We start from the raw sequence: 17,860 nt of genomic DNA on the forward strand, positions 1-17,860 counted from the left end.
ACAAATATTGAACTTCATAAAACATATCTAGAAGGTCAACATCATTTAATTCAATCGTGATATCAAAATCAAATTTATTATCTATTACAATCTGTTCCAAACCAATCAAATTTGTGCTGAAAAGAAAAAACCTATCAGTAATGAAGAGAGCCATCTACACCAGAGAGGGCTATGGGAACCGAGTGAGGATCACAACATAGCATTTCAACTCTTTCTGTTATTGTTTGCAGCATTTTTTTATTTTTCTTCTCGGTTTTTTTTTTTTTTTCTTTTTAGATCCGATTTTTCTTGTGCCGCAAGATAACTGTATAAATATGTATACATATATTGGATTTAACATATATTTTGACATATTTAACATGTATTGGATTACCTACCATCTAGGGGAGGAGGTGGGGGAAAAGAGGGGAAAATTTGGAACAGAAGGTTTTGCAAGGGTTAATGTTGAAAAAATTGCCCATGCATATGTTTTGTAAATAAAAAGCTATGAGAAAAAAAAAAAAGAAAAAACAGCACTAATTCCCTGTAAAAGATAGTCATTAATATTTTCATTTTAACAAATCCCTAGAATGAAAAAATAATTTATATTTTTATCTTTTTCCTTTCTTAGTTGATTGCACCACAAGGCTATAGAAGAGATTAAATGAAATATAATAATTCTGCTTAGTTTGGATTTTAATTCCAATCTGACTTTAATTAAGTCAGAAGCATCTACTTGAAAGGTTCAATTTCTTTTTTCCTGACCCTTATTTTATTAGGGGTTATTTCCCCTTTTCACTCAAGTATTTGTTAGGGGCAGTCAGGTGGTACAGTGGATGGAGCCTCATATCTGAAGTCAGGGAGATCTGAATTCAAAAGTGGTTTCCAATACTCAATAGCTTTGTGAACATGGGCAACTCTTCCAATCTCTGTTGGAGTTTATTTTTTTTAATCTGTAATATGTAACAATACCACCTAACTGCCTAAAATTGTTGTGAGAATTAAATGAGATAATTGTAAAGCATTAACACAGTCCCTGATATGTAGTAAATGCTATATAAATGTTAGCTCATAATTATTTATTATATATAGATACATATGAGCAGATAAGAAAAAATCTCTTATGGCAAAACATATTTATCTTCTGACACCAGGCATAAGTTAGCTAATCTTATTTAGATTCATGTCAAGTAAGTCTTACAACTTTTTGTGTTTTCCCATCTCCCCTTCTTTCTGTCATTCTCTCTCTCTCTCTCTCTCTCTCTCTCTCTCTCTCTCTCTCTCTCTCTCTCTGTCTCTCTCTCTCTGTCTCTATCTGTCTCTGTCTCTGTCTCTCTCTGTTTCTCTCTCTCTCTGTCTCTCTCTCTCTGTCTCTCTCTCTCTCTCTCTCTGTCTCTCTCTGTCTCATCTGTTTCTGTCTCTGTCTCTCTCTCTCTCTCTCTCTCACACACACACACACACACACACACACACACACACACACACACACTGAGAACTGTGTCATTTGTAGCCTAGGATCACAAAGTGTTAAATGACTAAGGCTGCATTTGAACTCAAGTCCTCATGATTTCAAGGCTAGTGTTCTAGTCACTGCACCATCTAGCTGCCCCCACTTTTCATTAAAGGGAAAATACCCACCGATTTTTAATCAACTTATAAATCAGAGATCATAGATCTCTAATTTATCTCTAGGTTCCTCAGGATCTGGTGCGGGTTAACCCAGTACTTCTGATCATACAAAGAGCCTTCATAATCTCTAGCAGTCCCTATAATCTGTTTTACAATGGGATCTAATTAAAGTAAATATGGGTTTTCACTGATGCAGTATCTTATTAAACATTTGAGTCCTTTAGTTTTTAAGTTGGTTATAGTCGGTAGATTTTTATACTTCTGTGAAAAGGTGATCACCTCTGTTGATCATATGAGCTCCAATAGATCTAATCATCATATTTATATAGAACTTCCCAATTTACTCATCCTAACCTTTTTCCTGAGCTCCAGTCCTTGTAACAAGGAGAACTTTCCTAATTCTATAACTTATATAATATATAATGTATTCTATAACTATTAAGTTAATAAATAGGAGCCTCCAATTGAATTCTAGCTGTCTAGATCAATGGCTAACAGAAGTCAACTACTATACTCTCATGATATTATTTAATATCTACCAGTTCCTGAGAATTATTTTCTAGAAATCTTTTGTACATGCCCTATTTTTAAGAATAGATATTGCAAGATTTTTGGTGCAATTCATGAGATTAAAAATAAATACAAATTAAGAGCAAAAGAAAGAATTCTCATTACTGAAGGTAGAATGTCTTTCATCCTGAGTTGTGAGTTACCACAAGGATCATTCCTGGTACCATTTGTGTGTGTGTGTGTGGTTTCAAAAGGGATTTGGAGAACAGGAGGGCTAATAAGCTTTCCTATCCAATTTCTCCATCATTTAGCATCAGACGTTCCCTGAAAGGACTTTGGGGTAATCTAGTAACCATATAAAAGAAATAGAAGACAATTCTTATATCCTAGCAACATTTATTGAAGACTTTTTCCCATCAATCAGTTGGATTCTAAAGGTGAAAGACACAGGAAGTGGGGATTCTTCCATGTACTTCTAGGATAAATATATTTTGTTTGAAGTCTATAGATTGAATTTCATGTCTAGAACTTTTGCCAAGAGCAGTTTGATGATACAGCAGTAGAAAAGGTAACTTCCTAATTTTCTTGATATTTACAGAGTGAGGGTTATTTCTAATGTATTCTGGTATATTTTGCACTCAATGATTTTCTTAATTCCCAAGGGTTTTAGGGCTTGATTGTGAGATTTATATGTTTCACCTATTCCTAGACTAGTATTTTGGTAACTATATATTTACACACACACACACACACACACACACACACACAGTGTTCTCTTCTTTTCTAAAATATGATCATTCTCAGGGAGCAGGGTTCTTGGGGAGGTTTCTGGAGGCAACCTTAGTTTCGGTTCAGAGTAATAATCACCTCAAATGCAGCCAGGAGTTAAAATCCAGTTCTTTATTGTCTCTTCCAAAATAGCCCGGTTAGTTTTCTTAGAGGCTATCTCCTTCCTTGATCCCAAGAGCTCTTACAGCTTGTCTTTTAGCTCTTCCAGCTTCTGCCTCTAGCTCAACTCTGACTCCTGGTTTCTCAATCTCTTCAATTGACTCCTCGCTGAGACTGAGAGTTTTTTATATATGATCTCTTAACAGTATGAACCCAACCTTGGGTTTGAGAGAGTGGGATTGTGGGAGGTGTAAATTTGTGAATCTCATACTGAACCCTGAAATCTCCCAAACTTGTGAACTAATGTGTGAGCTAATGTGTGAACTCTCAAAGGTGTAAACATAATCATTGTTTCTATCAATTCCATTGAGTTAACACCTTTTAAGGATTCTAACACACACACACACACACACACACGGGTGACAGGAAGGGGAATGGAAATCTGGCTCATCTTATAATTGACTTTAGCCATCATGTTAACATCTCTACTCAATGAACTCCAGTGGCTCTCTCTTGCTTCTGGGATCAAATATAAATTCTAATGGCATTTAAAATCATTCAAGACCTTGCTTCATATATATTTTTCTAACCCTATTCAAATAATTCAGTTCCACATATTCTATTATTCAGTCATATTGGCTTTCTTACTGTGTCTCACAGACCCCTCTAACTTTCCATCTCTGTGTATTTGCACTGTGTGTCCCCCATTTTCTTCTTTCTAATCTTTATTTCCTAAGATGCCTGTTTTCCTTCAAGATCCAGCTAAGGATCACTTTAGGGTAAAACCTTTTCTTTTTCTTTTTAAAAAATGTATTTATCTAAAATTTAAATAAAAAATAAGAAAAAACAAAATAGAAAAAGGCAGACAGACAAACTCCCCCCCCAAAAAAAAAACCAAAAAGTTATTGTCATGGGCCCTGCAGAATGTAGGGAAGGATTCAAAATATTTGCATTTAATAGAAGATATTGTATTCATAACTGTTCATCTTTTCTTTGCTTCCCTGTATGTTTTCTTTTGTTCTCTGCTATGTACTTTTTACTTTATTCTATTTTTCCCCTTTCCTCTTCCCATTCTCCCAAGAAGGCTGCAGTTAAGCACAGATATAATTATACATACATACACAAATACATGCATATTTATGCATGTATATATACATACACACCCCTATATACAGAGATATATACATACACCTACACACATACATATAGCTATACATACATACACATAGTTCTAGAACAATTTTAATATGGCTGATATATAATGTAAATTTATCTCTTGATAGAATCTTTTTTAAATTTGATTTTGTCTGAGATCAAAGATTCCTACTCCTACTTGTTTTCCTAATAAATTCTACTCTTGATTATTGTTATTGTGTTTATGTATACCTCTTATTTTCTATTCCTGCTGATTCTTCTACTTCTATCCTTTAACTTGTCTTGTTATTACTTAACCTCCCTGCCATATATTCTCTTTTCCTACCTAACCTATTTTCTCCCCCTTGTTTCTTTATAGATTTTGAAGGGTGCTATATTCTTTCTGGTGGGTGAAATCTTTTCTAATCCTCTCATTTGCTCCTGCCATTCATACAAGATTACTTTGTATTTCTTTATATATACTAAAGTATATTTGTATTGCCTCCCCATTAGAATGCAAATTCCATAGGACAGTAACTCTTTTGCTTTTGCTTTTGTAATCCTCCTACCTATCATTGCAGTTAGCACACAGTAGGTAAATAGATGAGTGTTGCTTCATTAATTGATTGGCAAATTTATTACCAAGAGACAACTATATGACTCCAGTGCTAGACCTGAATTCAAATTCAGCATCAGTCATTTACTCAGCTAAGCTTACTAGCTGGATAATCCTGGAAAAGTCATTTTCTTTCTGTCTTCTTCAGTTTCCTAGTCTGTAAAATAGGGGAAATGATAGCATTTTACCTCCCGGGGTTATTTGTGAGAAACAAATGAGATATTTGTAAAGCTCTTTTTAAAGCTTAACATATTACACAAATATTGGTATATTGTTGTTGCTGCAGTTGTTGCTATTATTGTTGTTGCTATTTTTTTCCCAGTACATTAAGAAGGGCGCTTGCTCTCAGGGTCTTGGGTTGGAGTTTATGAAATATTCTCATCCAGGTATTCCTAGAGCTATAAGGAGTAAACAACAAAAAGAAAAGCACAGAAATCCTTAAGTTTGTCCACAGCCTTAATTTCTGCCTTGACTTTTAATTCTCCTGAGCCAATTTCCAGAATGTCATTATCTATATGAATGCAGTGAACAAGTTAAGAGTCAATCAGGAATACGGTTCACTACTTCATATACTGGAATTTCTGACATCAAGAAGATGGATCAGGAAACAAGTACAAGCAATTACAAAAAGAATATCAAACAACATGTTTATGCTAGGATGAATCCTATTGCTGCTTTAGCTTTTGTCAAGTTTCTTTTAGTTGAGAAAAAAATAAAATTTCAGAACATGACTAATAAAAGAGTTGGAAACAGATGTGTGACATTTCTAACTGTAGGGCCTGGCTTACTAAAAGGGTTTCTAGATGCGACAGATTCAGGGTAGGTTAAAAAAGTTTCTAGGAAATTCTTTGTTATGTGTTATCTCCTAGAGGTCCTATGTAATTTGTTGTTCAGTAGTATCCATCTCTTTGTGACCTCCATGGACTATACTGTCCATGGTATTTTCTTGGCAAAGACACTAGAATGGTTTGTTATTTCCTTTTCCTGCAGATTAAAGCAAATGAAGGTTTTTCCCGTGGATTAAGGCAAACCAGACTTTCCTAAGATCATACAGCTAATACATATCTGAAAACAGATTTGAACTCAGATCTTCCCAATTTGAGACTTAGCTTGCTCTCTACTGAGCCACCTAGCTGCCTCCCATGAAATTGTAATGGCAAAAACATTAAAGCTATTACTTCTACAGACACATTTAAAATTCAGATTTAAAATTATTTCTCTTATAAAAAATAGGGGAGGATGTAGGAAAAAGATGGATTTCCTCTGACATATAAAGGAATCCAACTTGCTTTGGTAGGTGTAACAACAACAATAACAAAAACCCCACACACCTATTTTCTCACTTTTTGGTCCTAGTTGACAAAGTCAAAAAAGAAGAAAGGAATTTGATTCTGTTTCCTCCTAAGAAGGGAAGGAAGAAAATCGTGAGAGGGACAAAGTCCCAGAAGGAAAAAGGGGGTTCAGAGATAAACTGTCACTCACTTCTGTTCCATGTGCTCTTGGACTTGTAACCTTACCAAACAGAAACTCATCCTTTGATTTCTCAATCCAATGGTCTTTTCTCAGTTCACATTCTTCTGACTTCTCTGAAACTTTTAATGATGACTTCATCTATGCTCTCCAGATTTTATTTTAGTTTTTGTGTTTTTTAAAACATTGTTCTTTAGCTTTTTCTTCCTGATCACTCCTTCTTAGTGGGCCCTTGGTTGATTGTTGTCCCTCATTCTCAAAAAAGACCAAATTGATATCACTATGTTAGTCAAGTTAGCATGTCTGATTGTGGCTGACCAATATGAGCTCAGAATGCTCTGCCACAGGCCAGACACAAATAGTCACTATAAACAATTAGAGTGGATTCTCTAACTTTTTACATCTGCATTTCTTCTGAGCTAACTCAAATCTACTTTGCTCACAAAGTACAGCAACTTCTCTGATGATGGCACTGGGGTATCCTGTGCCAGTGTCTCCCATGTCATACAATCAATTCTAAAGTTTTTAAGAAAGACCTTGAGAGTGTCCTTGTATCACTTTTTCCTTGTAAGCATTTGCCTTGAGTGAGTTCTTCATAAAATAATCTTTTTGGCAAACATATATATGACAGTCGAACAATGGGCTGGTCTACATCATCATCATCATCAGCATCATCATCATCATCATTCAAATCCTTCCTCTATTTAAGGGTGTCCCACAAATTTTGTCTAGAATCCTCTTCTCTTTTTCAAATCTCTCTGTCTCTTTGTCTCTGTCTCTGTCTGTCTCTATCTTATTAGTTCAAATGAATCTAATTAATTATTCTATTCAGATACCTTGCCTCCAATCTACAAATCTAGTCTCCACTTTATGGCACAATGATTAAAGACTCATCTCTTTGATTTAAAATATGACTTGAAATACATACTAGCTATGTAATCCTGAACAAAGTCATTTCCCCCTTTTTGCTTCAGTTTCTTCATCTGCAAAACGACCTGGAGAAGAAAATAGTAAGCCATTCCAGTATTTTAGCCAAAAACATAATAAAAAGGGGTCACAAGGAGACACTAACTAACTAACACTAACATTAACTAACAACAGTCTCATATTGTCACCTATCTTTTGGACATTCCTCCTAAATAATTATCTTAAACTCAACATGTACAAAGTAGAACTCATTTTTCCCACTAAGTCTATTCCTCTTTTTTCTAACTTCTCTATTCTAGTTCTCCACAAAGTTCGCAACCAGTGAACTATCACTAACTCTTTACTCTCTCCACACATCCATCCAAAATATTGCCAAATATCAATGATAGTTCATCAACATCCTTCATATCCCTTTCTCTTCACGCATATAACCACTACATTTGTTTAGCACTTCATCACTTTCTTAATGCACAAATAAGAGAAGCTAAGAGGCACTATACTGCAAAGAGTTGTGAGTCTAGAGTCACAAAGACTCATTTTCATGAGTTTAAATCTGGCCTCAGACATCTACTAATGTGTGACTCCTGGCAAATCACTTAACTCTGTTTGCTTCAATTTCTTATCTGTAAATAAACTAGCGAAGGAAAAGGCAAAACTACACTAGTATTTCTACCAAGAAAACCCCAAATGAGGTCATGAAAATTTGAACACAAATGAAAAATGACTAAATAACAACAAAAAAAATCACAAGCTGGTCCATGTCTCTCCAGCTCCAGAATACTTAATAACTCCCTATTTTCTTCGAGAAAAAACTTCAATTTTCTCAATTTAGTATTTTGAAAACCCTTCACAATACGGCTCTAACCTATCTTTCCACTCTTATTTTCTATTACTTTACACATACTCTGTGTCTACCCAAATCTACCTGCTAATCCTTATAGGCAATCCTTATTCATCTCTTCACTTCAATAAAGATTGAAGATTTTTCCCTTAACCTGAATTCCTGACTCTGGCTGATTTTAAATACGTGGTCATTACAGGTACCATTCTATTTCCATTCTCCAAATGCTTTTTCATATCTCTTAGAATTTCTAGGGTTTTTTTTTTAGCTCAGTTGCTACATAGGGTCCTCTTTTAATAATGCCCCAATTGTCAGTACCTTTCCAGTCTCTGAAATCACTTGGGATAAATATTATATTCATAAATAAAATATTCACTTGGAATAAATTTTGCATTTCAATATTTGCCTGTACAAACAGAATTATAGATTTTCAGCGTTTGTAGGGACCTCAGAAGTCATCAAGTCTAAACTTTACCTGTAACAGAAACCCTGTTCCATTATTTATTCTTTGCTTAAGAAAACCTTCAGTAAATAAGAGCCCACCACCTCCAAAGATAGCCCATTTGACTTTTGGATAGCTCTAATTTATTTTGTAGTCATTCTTTTTTTCAGTGCAAAGCCTAAATCTGCCACTTTTCAAGTTGTATCTGTTGTTTTTAGTATTCTCCTCTGGAATCAAATGAAAAACCCTGTACATGACAGCTTTTCAAATACTTTGATTACTTTTATATTCTGAGTCTTAGCTTCTCCATGTTAAATATTATTTTTTACTTCAAATGTTCTTCATATAACATGAACTTAAGACTTTTTAGCATTCTGATTCTTTGTTGGACCCCTAGTCTCTGCACATTCTTCAGCTTATCAATGTTTTGTTAAAATGTGGCACTCAGAACTGAAGAGAGCACTCCAGATGTAGTAAGACCAGGAAAATGTGCAGCTTCCAGTTATTCCTGAAAACTGTCACTCTTAATGGTAACCAAGTCCAAAAGAAAGGTATTCTTTGTTGTTGTCTCATAGTGAGCTTTCAATCCATTCAAACCCAGTTCTTTTGAAACAAATTAGCTGCTGACTAATAATGGCAATTTTAAAGCCCATCTTATTATATTTGTCCCCATTCTTGTAAGCTTGTCAAAAACATTTTGAATTGTGACTCTGTTATTTAGTTTATGTCACCTTACAAAGGATGGGCTCTCATTTATAACTCAAAAGATGAAAAGGATGCTACTTTCTTTTTATTCAAATCATCAAGTAAAACATTAAATTATTTTAAATTAGTTAAATCAATCACAAATTAAACAACACAGAGCCACACCCAAATCCATTAGAAACATCCAATTACATGAAGTCATTTTTAAATTTTTCTGAGGTTCAGCTAATTAACTTATTTCTGAATCCTTCTGGTTTCATCATTGCCTAGAAAATATTTTTCCCACTTTCCCCCCCAATACTATTCAGATGCTTTATCAGACTACTGAATAAATTATTACATGTTTATTTAATGGAATACTAATGCACTAAAGATAAATTATGAAAGGGGTTTTAGAGAAACATGAGAAGTTATGAAAGAGTGAAGAGTGAAATGAGTAGAACCAGCAGACTGATTTATGCTTCCGTAACAACATTGTAAAAACTTTCAAAGTCTTAAGATCTTAGATTACTACAGTGGCCAAACATGATTCCAGAGGTCTGTTGATGAAACATGCTATCCACCTTCTTACAGAGAGGTGTACTAAATACGAAGAACTAGTCACACATTTTACAGACATGGCCAATGTGGGAATTTATTTTCTTTAACTACACGTATTTATAACAAAGGTTTTTTTTTTTTTTTTTCTGGGAATCAGGGAGGAGGTGGGAAGGAAAGAAAATAAAAAGTATTTTTAAAAACCTCGCTAAAATGTAGGCATGCTATATGTACAATATTTCTATGATTTAATCAGTTTAGCACCCTATCAAAAATAATCTAATCAATTAAGTTGTACCAACTTATGGGGAGCTAGGTGGCACAGTATATAGAGTGCTGATCCTAGAGTCAGGAGGAATCATTTTTGTGAGTTCAAATTCTCTTGCAGATATTTACTAGCTGGGTGATTCTTGAAGAATCATTTAATCCTGTTTGCCTCAGTTTCCTCATCTCTAAAATGAGCTAGAGAAGGAATTGGCAAATCACTCTAGTATTTTTGCTAAGAAAACCTCAAATGGGGTTATGAAGAGTTGGGCATGACTGAAAAACAACTGAATAATAACAACTGATATGACTTGTTCTTGAAACCAAACTGATGCTATGTGATGACTAGTTCTTTTTCAAAAAAATTTATTTTAATGGTATATTATTTTTTCCAATTACAAGTAAAGATGGTTTTCAATATTTATTTTCTAAGATTTTGAGTTCCAATTTTTTCCTCCTCTCCCTTATCTCTCCCCTTCCCAAACCAGCAAACAAACTGATATAGGTTATGCAAGTATACAAGTATACACGTTTTAACATATTTCAATATATAACTAATTCCTTTTCTAGGAGTTTATTAACTATTTCTTTAAAAATATCTTCTACACTTTTATCAGGAGCTGACATCAAACTCACTAGTCTTTAGTTAGCAGTTTCTATTTTCTTCCCTTCCCACAAAATCAGAACATTTGCCTTCTCCAGTTTTGTGCTACTACTTCTCTCCTATATGACCACTTAGGTATTGCTTTATTTAAGCACATTTTGATGAAATCTTAACACTTTAAAAAAATCTATAAGGCAACAAATTTGTAGATTTATATTTATAAAATATGAGCTACTTTAGATTTCATACTTTTGAAACCCCAGAATTTAGTACCATATTAGGCATTTAATAAATACTGTTGAATTAAATTGAACCCATCCTCTCCCCAGAGAGTGATGGATGAGGTAAGACAAGAAATGGGAAGATCATAGCAACAATTATCAAAGGAGCTAGTTTTTTTGTTTGTAAAATTTTGTTTTTGAAACAACATAGTTGAAGAAAAGTTGTTGCTGGGGGGCGGGGGAGGGGAGAGGAGGAGGAGAGGGGAGTGACTGAGGCTGAGAACAGCAGTCCAAGTCTTTTTCACAACCCTAATCCCATATTGTCAGCCACATTCCAGTAGGATTGGTGGATTACTGTAGAGCAAAAGAATCATAATTATTTAGTTACTACAGGAATATATGTCCATTAAAGTCATTAATTCCTTCAGCACAATGATAGATGAAATCATGTCCTAGAAGGCACTTGTTCCCTGAAAATTTGGTTATAAATGAGTAATCAGATATCATTATAATAGTGCTTTCTGAATTTACCATGTGAAGTTCAGTTACAATATACTAACAATATTATTATGAAATAAGGTCAGTTGGATAGTGTTATATAGGGTATGTCTGTTGGGTCAGGAGAGTATTAAAATAAGAGAATTGGGAATGAGAATAATTTACTCTAATAAAATATAATATTTTGACAATATGAAGAGAAAATAGTGTTATTTATAAATATTTCTATTTGGGGGCCTGGGATTTCATTCATATGGACATTCATATCCATTAGCCTACTAACAAGGCAGATAATCCTTGTTCTGTAATTTAAAACCTTAGGAAGTTGTCTGAGGTAACATGGAGGAAGTTCCATGAATTTTCTCATAGTGTCATATAGCTAGTATGAGTTACAATGGGATTTGAACTCGGGTTTTCCTGACTCTGAAGTTAACTATCCTTTCACTATACTCACATTGCCTCTTGCATTATTATTATTAGTAGTAGTAGTAATAGTGTAGGAACTGAAGGAAGAATCAACCATGATTCTTTATTTTTAAAAATCTGATATTTTGGGAGTCGGGAGAAGGAACAAGCAATCAGAAGTTATTTGAGTTGCCCAGGGTCATACACCTAGTAAAAATCTGAAGTTGGATTTAAATTCGGGTCCTCCTCACTCTAAGACCAGATTTCTATTCGTTAGATCATCTTACCTTCCCCTTTTTGGTTTTGTTGTTGTTAGGGGTAAGGCAATCAGGGTTAAATGTGAAGTTTGACACTGTTAAGAGACAGAGACAGAAAGATAATGAGAGAGAAGAAGGGAGGAAAGGGGAAGGCTAGAGAAAGGGAGACAGAAAGAGACAGAGAGAAAAGAGAAAGAGGAGAGAGAATAAGAAAGAGAATGAAAGAAGAGAAAGAGGAAGAGAGAATGAGAGAGATAAAGAGAATGAGGAGAGGGAATGAGAGAAAAGAGAAGAGAGACAGAATGAGAAAGAAAGAGTGAGAGAGAAAAGAGAGGATGGCAGAGAGTAGAATGAGAAAGAAAAGAGAAGAAGAGAGAATGACAGGATAGAGAAAAGAGATAAAGAAAATGAGAAAAAAGAGAATGTAGGAGAGAGAAAAAGGAGAGAGGAAAGAAAGAATGACAGAGAGATTGAGAGAAGAGAGAGGAAAGAGAATGACAGAAAGAGGAAGAAGAGAAAGAATGAGAGAGAGAAGATAAGAGGGAAAGAGAAAAATGAAAAAGAAGAAAGAGAAATGAGACAAAAAAGAGAGAAATTAAAGAGAAAGAGAGAGAGAGAGAGAGGAGAGAAGATCAAAAGAGGGTCCAAGAAAGTGTGATAATTTATTTTTATTTATATTTCAGTTTTAAAGAAAGATGTTTAACACTAGACACAGCAGTATGATTAAAATTATTTGAAAGCAATGGTCTTAGTTATTTTAATTCTCAATATTTTCTCTCCAAATGCTCACTTGTTTTAAGTTCAGCTCTGATTGGTAGCCATGTGACTGGTAGTATTTTGAAATTGTCTGGTCTCCAGTTCTTCTGCAGTAGTGAGAACTTGTTTCTCTTCATAAATCTGAAACAGATGGAATGGGAAATGGGGTGTTTATACTATATTGTGAATAATAATTGTGCTGCCTCATCAATTAAAAAAAAAAGAAAAGAGAAAAAAAAAAGCTTTGTTTCTACCCTGTCCTTGCCCCTTGGCCAGGTCTCCATTTGTAGCAGAATGTTACAGTGGAAATACAACATGGGTCTGGAATCAGGAATACCTGAATTCAAATATGCCCTTAAACACTTGCTAACTGTGTGACTTTGGCCAAGTGCCTTAACCCTTTTTGCCTCAGGTTTCTCATCTAAAAAATGGCGACCACCATAACAGCGCCTACCTCCTAAACTTGTGAGGATTAAATGAGATAATAATGGTAAACATTTAACACATAGTAAATATTATATAAATGTTAGCAATTTTTATAATTATTCTGTATCTACCTTTGAGAATCATTTAACTTACTTATAAACAACAAACTTAGATGACTTTTTTTATTGAGTTCAGGTCTTTTCTTTGCATAATAAAGCATTGCTCTTCAGAGATAATTCCTCCTGGACAGCTATATGGCACAGTAGATAAAGTACCAGCTCTGAAGTCAGGAGCACCTAAATACAAATCTAATCTCCGATACTGAACACTTAATAATTGTGTGTTACTTAATCTCAATTGTCTTGCCAGAGAAAAAGATAATTTCTCCTTCCTTTAATTCTATGGGATAAAAGCCTTGGAAATCCTACGCAGAGCCTGTATAATCATTCCCTATTAATCTAGCTAAATAACATCATGTTGGTTTGAAAAAGTTGCAAAATTTGGAGGATTTTCTTCCATGATTGAGAAACCAGGAAACCTTGTGATTCAATGATGGCCTCTGGAAAGTTTTTTCTTGGGTGAAGGAATTCTTTTATAAAGGCACAAGATAGAATAGGAAGAGAACAGGGTGGAGAAATCAGGAGACCTGGTTTTCACTCCTTGGATGGACTACTGATTCACTGTGAAACTTGAGTGTCATTTAACCCCTCTAGGCTTCAAAGCTGGAAGGGATCCTAGAGTCTTCCACAATTTCCTTGCCTATAATGGGAGGGTGTTGAAATAAATCATCTCCAATTCAAATTTTCCCCACCTTCCACCCCCTTCCATCTCTATACCTCCATCCCTGATTTACCAATGGTTGAAAATATTTTTGACAAAGATTGATGCCTTCCAATTGCTTTGAGTCCTCTCATCCCCCTCTCACAGTTGATTTTGTGTTTGAAGGACATGTTAGTCATTTCCCCCTACACAAATTGTGGTAAGCCAAAGCCAGATCTACACATATTATGAACTAGGGAGCAAGTCTGAGATGCAGAGAGTATTTCAAGCCCTAGGCTGTAGAATAGATAGGATTATAGGCCAAGTTAGAACAAATACTGCTGGATTATAGACCCTGATACATAAGTAGCTAGAGAAAAAAGGTTTTTGGTTTCATGTACAATAGAAGGTTTTGCACTGGCGATATAACTCTGACATGCCCATTAGCAAGTACTTATGAGGAGACCTGAACCAGACCTGGCATATTTTCCACTTCCTGGCAGCTGTACATGGCACTCCTCAGATGACTTCTCAGGGGAGAAATCCCACTCATCAGGATTGTTGGCATATATCTTTTGCATTGTTTTCAACAACCATGTTTTTACATGTAAGGATATCTGCTTTTTTATATATCCCTGTTTGAATGGAGTCAGTTATTTATACCATTATTTCCATATTCTCTAGGAGGGTCTTTTGGACCGTAACAATTGGCATTGTGAGGAGGATGGTGAAAAGGACTCCCTTGTTCAGCAAAGTAAAAGGGAGGGACAGAAGATGGGAGAAGGGGGACATTAGCCCATGGCATCTGATAGAATAAGAACTTTGGGCAGTTTTAGAGAAATCCTATTAGTGGGACAAAATAAGGTGCTTTGGGAAATCTGGGATGGGGGAAGTGGATGATGTACATGAAAAAAGTAAGAGGAAGACTGCATTTTTGCAACAAAGAGAAAAAATTTTAGCCCGTTTCAAACTTTAGCTTAATTCCTTCAACAAGAGAAACAGCTCAAAAAAGTTGCCCTGATTTGCTCTTTCTCAGCTTTTCTATTTTATTTATCTGTTGTTCATTAAATAAAAAAAAAAAAAAAGAGTGGCTTTTTTCCTATGATATGAGTAGGCAAAAGAAAAAAATGTAATTAGAAGAGAGGAGGATTTTCCTCCATTCGCTTTATTTTAGCAAAAAGTTTCCAAACTTTTAAAGAATATAATCTTTTTTCTGTATTCCAAGTAGGTTTCATGGTATGGCAAGAGAAAAGCAGCTAAAGGAAAGCCTATTTCCTCCTGCATAAGGAGAGATTAGTATTGAAAACTAAAGAGAAAAAAATCTATGAGTAAATATAAATGTAATCATTTTAGATAATGTAGATTTCCAAATTGTAATATGGATGGCTAACGTGGAAATTTTATGGAATTTGTATATACAAATGCATTCAGAGCTCTCTTCCCTTTTTTTCTAGAGATGAAATTTTTTTTTAATGTTAAGAAAGGGGGAAGATTTATGACTGATATTTTTGTAAATGAACCTGCAGAAGCCCCTCCCACTGAAGTAACTTTTCCCAAAGCCAGACAACCGCCAAAAGATTGGGGTGTTCCAATGCTAACAAATTTTTAACCTGAGTACCTGTTCTAAGAATTAATTTACTTTTTTAGCAGAAGTACAGAGGATACTGAGTGTCTATAAGAAATCTTCATTATAAACACGTCATTTTCTCATGTGGAAAAAAGCAATTATGTTCAACAGGAATGTGTATGGGGTAACAAGCTTTTGTTAATTCTGAGTCTAAGCCTGAAAAATTAAGAAATTGGCTTTTAGATTTTTAAAAGTTTAAAATAGGTTAAATTACAAAGGGCTTTGATGAAATTTGTAAGTTTATGTATTTAAATGTAAATATATTTTCAATGAGTTTTGTCTTCCCTTTTCAAACACAGAGAGAGAGAGAGAGAGAAAAAGAGAGAGAGAGAAAGAGAGAGAGAGAGAGAGAGAGAGAGAGAGAGAGAGAGAGCGAGAGCGCTACAAGTCCTTCTGCTAAATGGGAGGATAGTAATTATGAAGCACTTTGTTAAAGCAACAGCTTGGAAGTAATAAAACCAAGAGGATAATGAAATATTTAGGATGTAATCAAAGGTTGTTCATAGTAGATAAATAATTTTATGTGAATTCCTGATTATCATGAAATATAATTGGACAAATTATAAATTGATTTGCTCCAAATTTTTTTATTATTCAGTATTCTAGTTATATAATGTTGAAAAATATGGCAAAATAATGAAAAAGCAGACCACCTCCACATCTTTGTGAAAATGATGAGTTTATAAACTGGAGAAAAAACATTGATGCTGTATAAAGGTTTTCATTCTTAAGCCTAAGCTCTCTTCTTTAGGCCAAGAACCTAAATAATCTTGAAACCTGATGAAAGAGTCTCACCAGAGATCTTAGACCATGAGCAGAGATATTAAATATCAAGACTAAGAACTGTAGATCTATCCCAAGTTAAAAGATTTTTATTCTTTAGAGATTGACATGCAACTCCTGAATTCTCAGAGATAATAAAACAAGTGACTTAATTTTTAGGGAAATGCATACATTTAATTTCTATGTAAAACAATAAAATGTGACCAGATTATTTTTGTGATTTGTAATTTTTATAGCTGATAGCCATATTAGGATATGTCAAGCTAGAAAGAGATGAATTGAGGTCCAAATATTTAGAAAAGACTTTGTATAAACTTAAATAAGGTGAATGTTTTAAATAACTATCATGTATTATATCCTAATTGTGAACTTGTTGGTATTAATGTTAATTTAGGAAGCAATTATCCTGCTTTAGGTTATAATTTACTATATGAAGCAGAATCTCTTGGGATTGTAATTCTGATCTGATCTCAGTTTGATTTCTAGTAAGAGAGTTTATGATGCATAACCAATCACCCAAAATATGCTAATGGAGGGAATGTTGCCTACTACTTCCAAATGTAACAGTCATCAAGGTGGATGTGAATTGATGGAGAGGTGGAAAGCATGGCTTTATGAAGGTAATAGCAGGATCCTCCCATGTCAATTTGGAAGTTGTCTCCACCACATCCCTCTTCCTCCTTTCATAGTAAATTCCTCTGACTAGAAGGAGACACACAAATATTTTATTATGAATCTTAATGTGACTACCATCAGGCATCCCTGAATTCACAATGAGGAGGATACTGGGGTGAAAAAATGTCAGTACCCATTCCAGGTAAATAACACTTATAACAGCAACAGCAGCAGTACCATTTATATGATGCTTTAAGGTATGCAAATTACTTAACATATATTATCTCATTTGATCCTTAAAAAACTATGTATAGTAAGCTCAATAAGGATGAACAAGATCAAGAGATTTGCTCAGTGGCATAAAACTTATGCAGAATTGAATTGAATTGAATTCAGAATTGAAACTCAGAACATCCTAATTCCAAATCTAGGGCTATGGTCCTATTATTTGCAAAGAACCAAAGATCTTAGGAAGTGGAATAGCAACTTCAAATTTTTGAATAACATCAATTCTAAGGAGGAGAAAAAGTGCTACAGAGAGGACTAGATATTAAGATAATCATAATGACTAATTATAGAATTGTTTTTCATTCTAATGATCAATACATTGGGAAATATTAAACAGGACCAGGCAATGCACAAAGCAGGAGTGATAATTCCCTGAATTATCTGAAGATTACCCAATTTCAAAATCACTTTGCTTAGATAGTTGATTAAGATCAACTCAAGAACATTTAAGTCCATGGGAGGCGGTTGTGGTAGATGATGATTGATAGATATCATAACACTAATTTCACTGGGAAAGAAAAGCTATTGATTAGATGGAAGAAAAAGTGGAAGTTCCAAAATGAGGAAGAGAAAATCACAGGACTTGGATAACAAGACTATTTGGATTTCTGAGTTAATGGATTCTCGAAGGTCTAATTGCAGCAATCATTTTTAATAGCCCACTTCTTAGATTTCACTT

At 34.4% G+C, this 17,860-nt stretch overlaps 1 protein-coding gene across 3 annotated transcripts in view; it reads right to left on the reverse strand.

Annotated features, from left to right (window-relative positions):
- Positions 1-4,976: 4,976 nt before the first annotated feature.
- Positions 4,977-17,860, reverse strand: part of MYH15 (myosin heavy chain 15) — a 93,518-nt gene continuing 80,634 nt past the window's right edge. The window contains exons 21-23 of one of the 3 annotated variants that reach the window (XR_007951877.1): positions 12,718-12,824; positions 6,239-6,481; positions 4,977-5,154 (exon numbers count right to left, since the gene is read on the reverse strand). Coding sequence is in view for 1 of the 3 variants with exons in the window: in XM_051985248.1 (XP_051841208.1) it covers positions 12,729-12,824 (96 nt within the window). In the remaining 2 variants the exon portion in view is untranslated. Of the gene's footprint in view, positions 5,155-6,238; positions 6,482-12,717; positions 12,825-17,860 lie in introns of those variants that run through there. The other 2 variants (XM_051985248.1, XR_007951878.1) reach the window with 2 other exon arrangements.

The sequence above is a fragment of the Antechinus flavipes genome, chromosome 3 (assembly GCF_016432865.1).
Source record: "Antechinus flavipes isolate AdamAnt ecotype Samford, QLD, Australia chromosome 3, AdamAnt_v2, whole genome shotgun sequence".
NCBI lineage: Eukaryota > Metazoa > Chordata > Mammalia > Dasyuromorphia > Dasyuridae > Antechinus > Antechinus flavipes.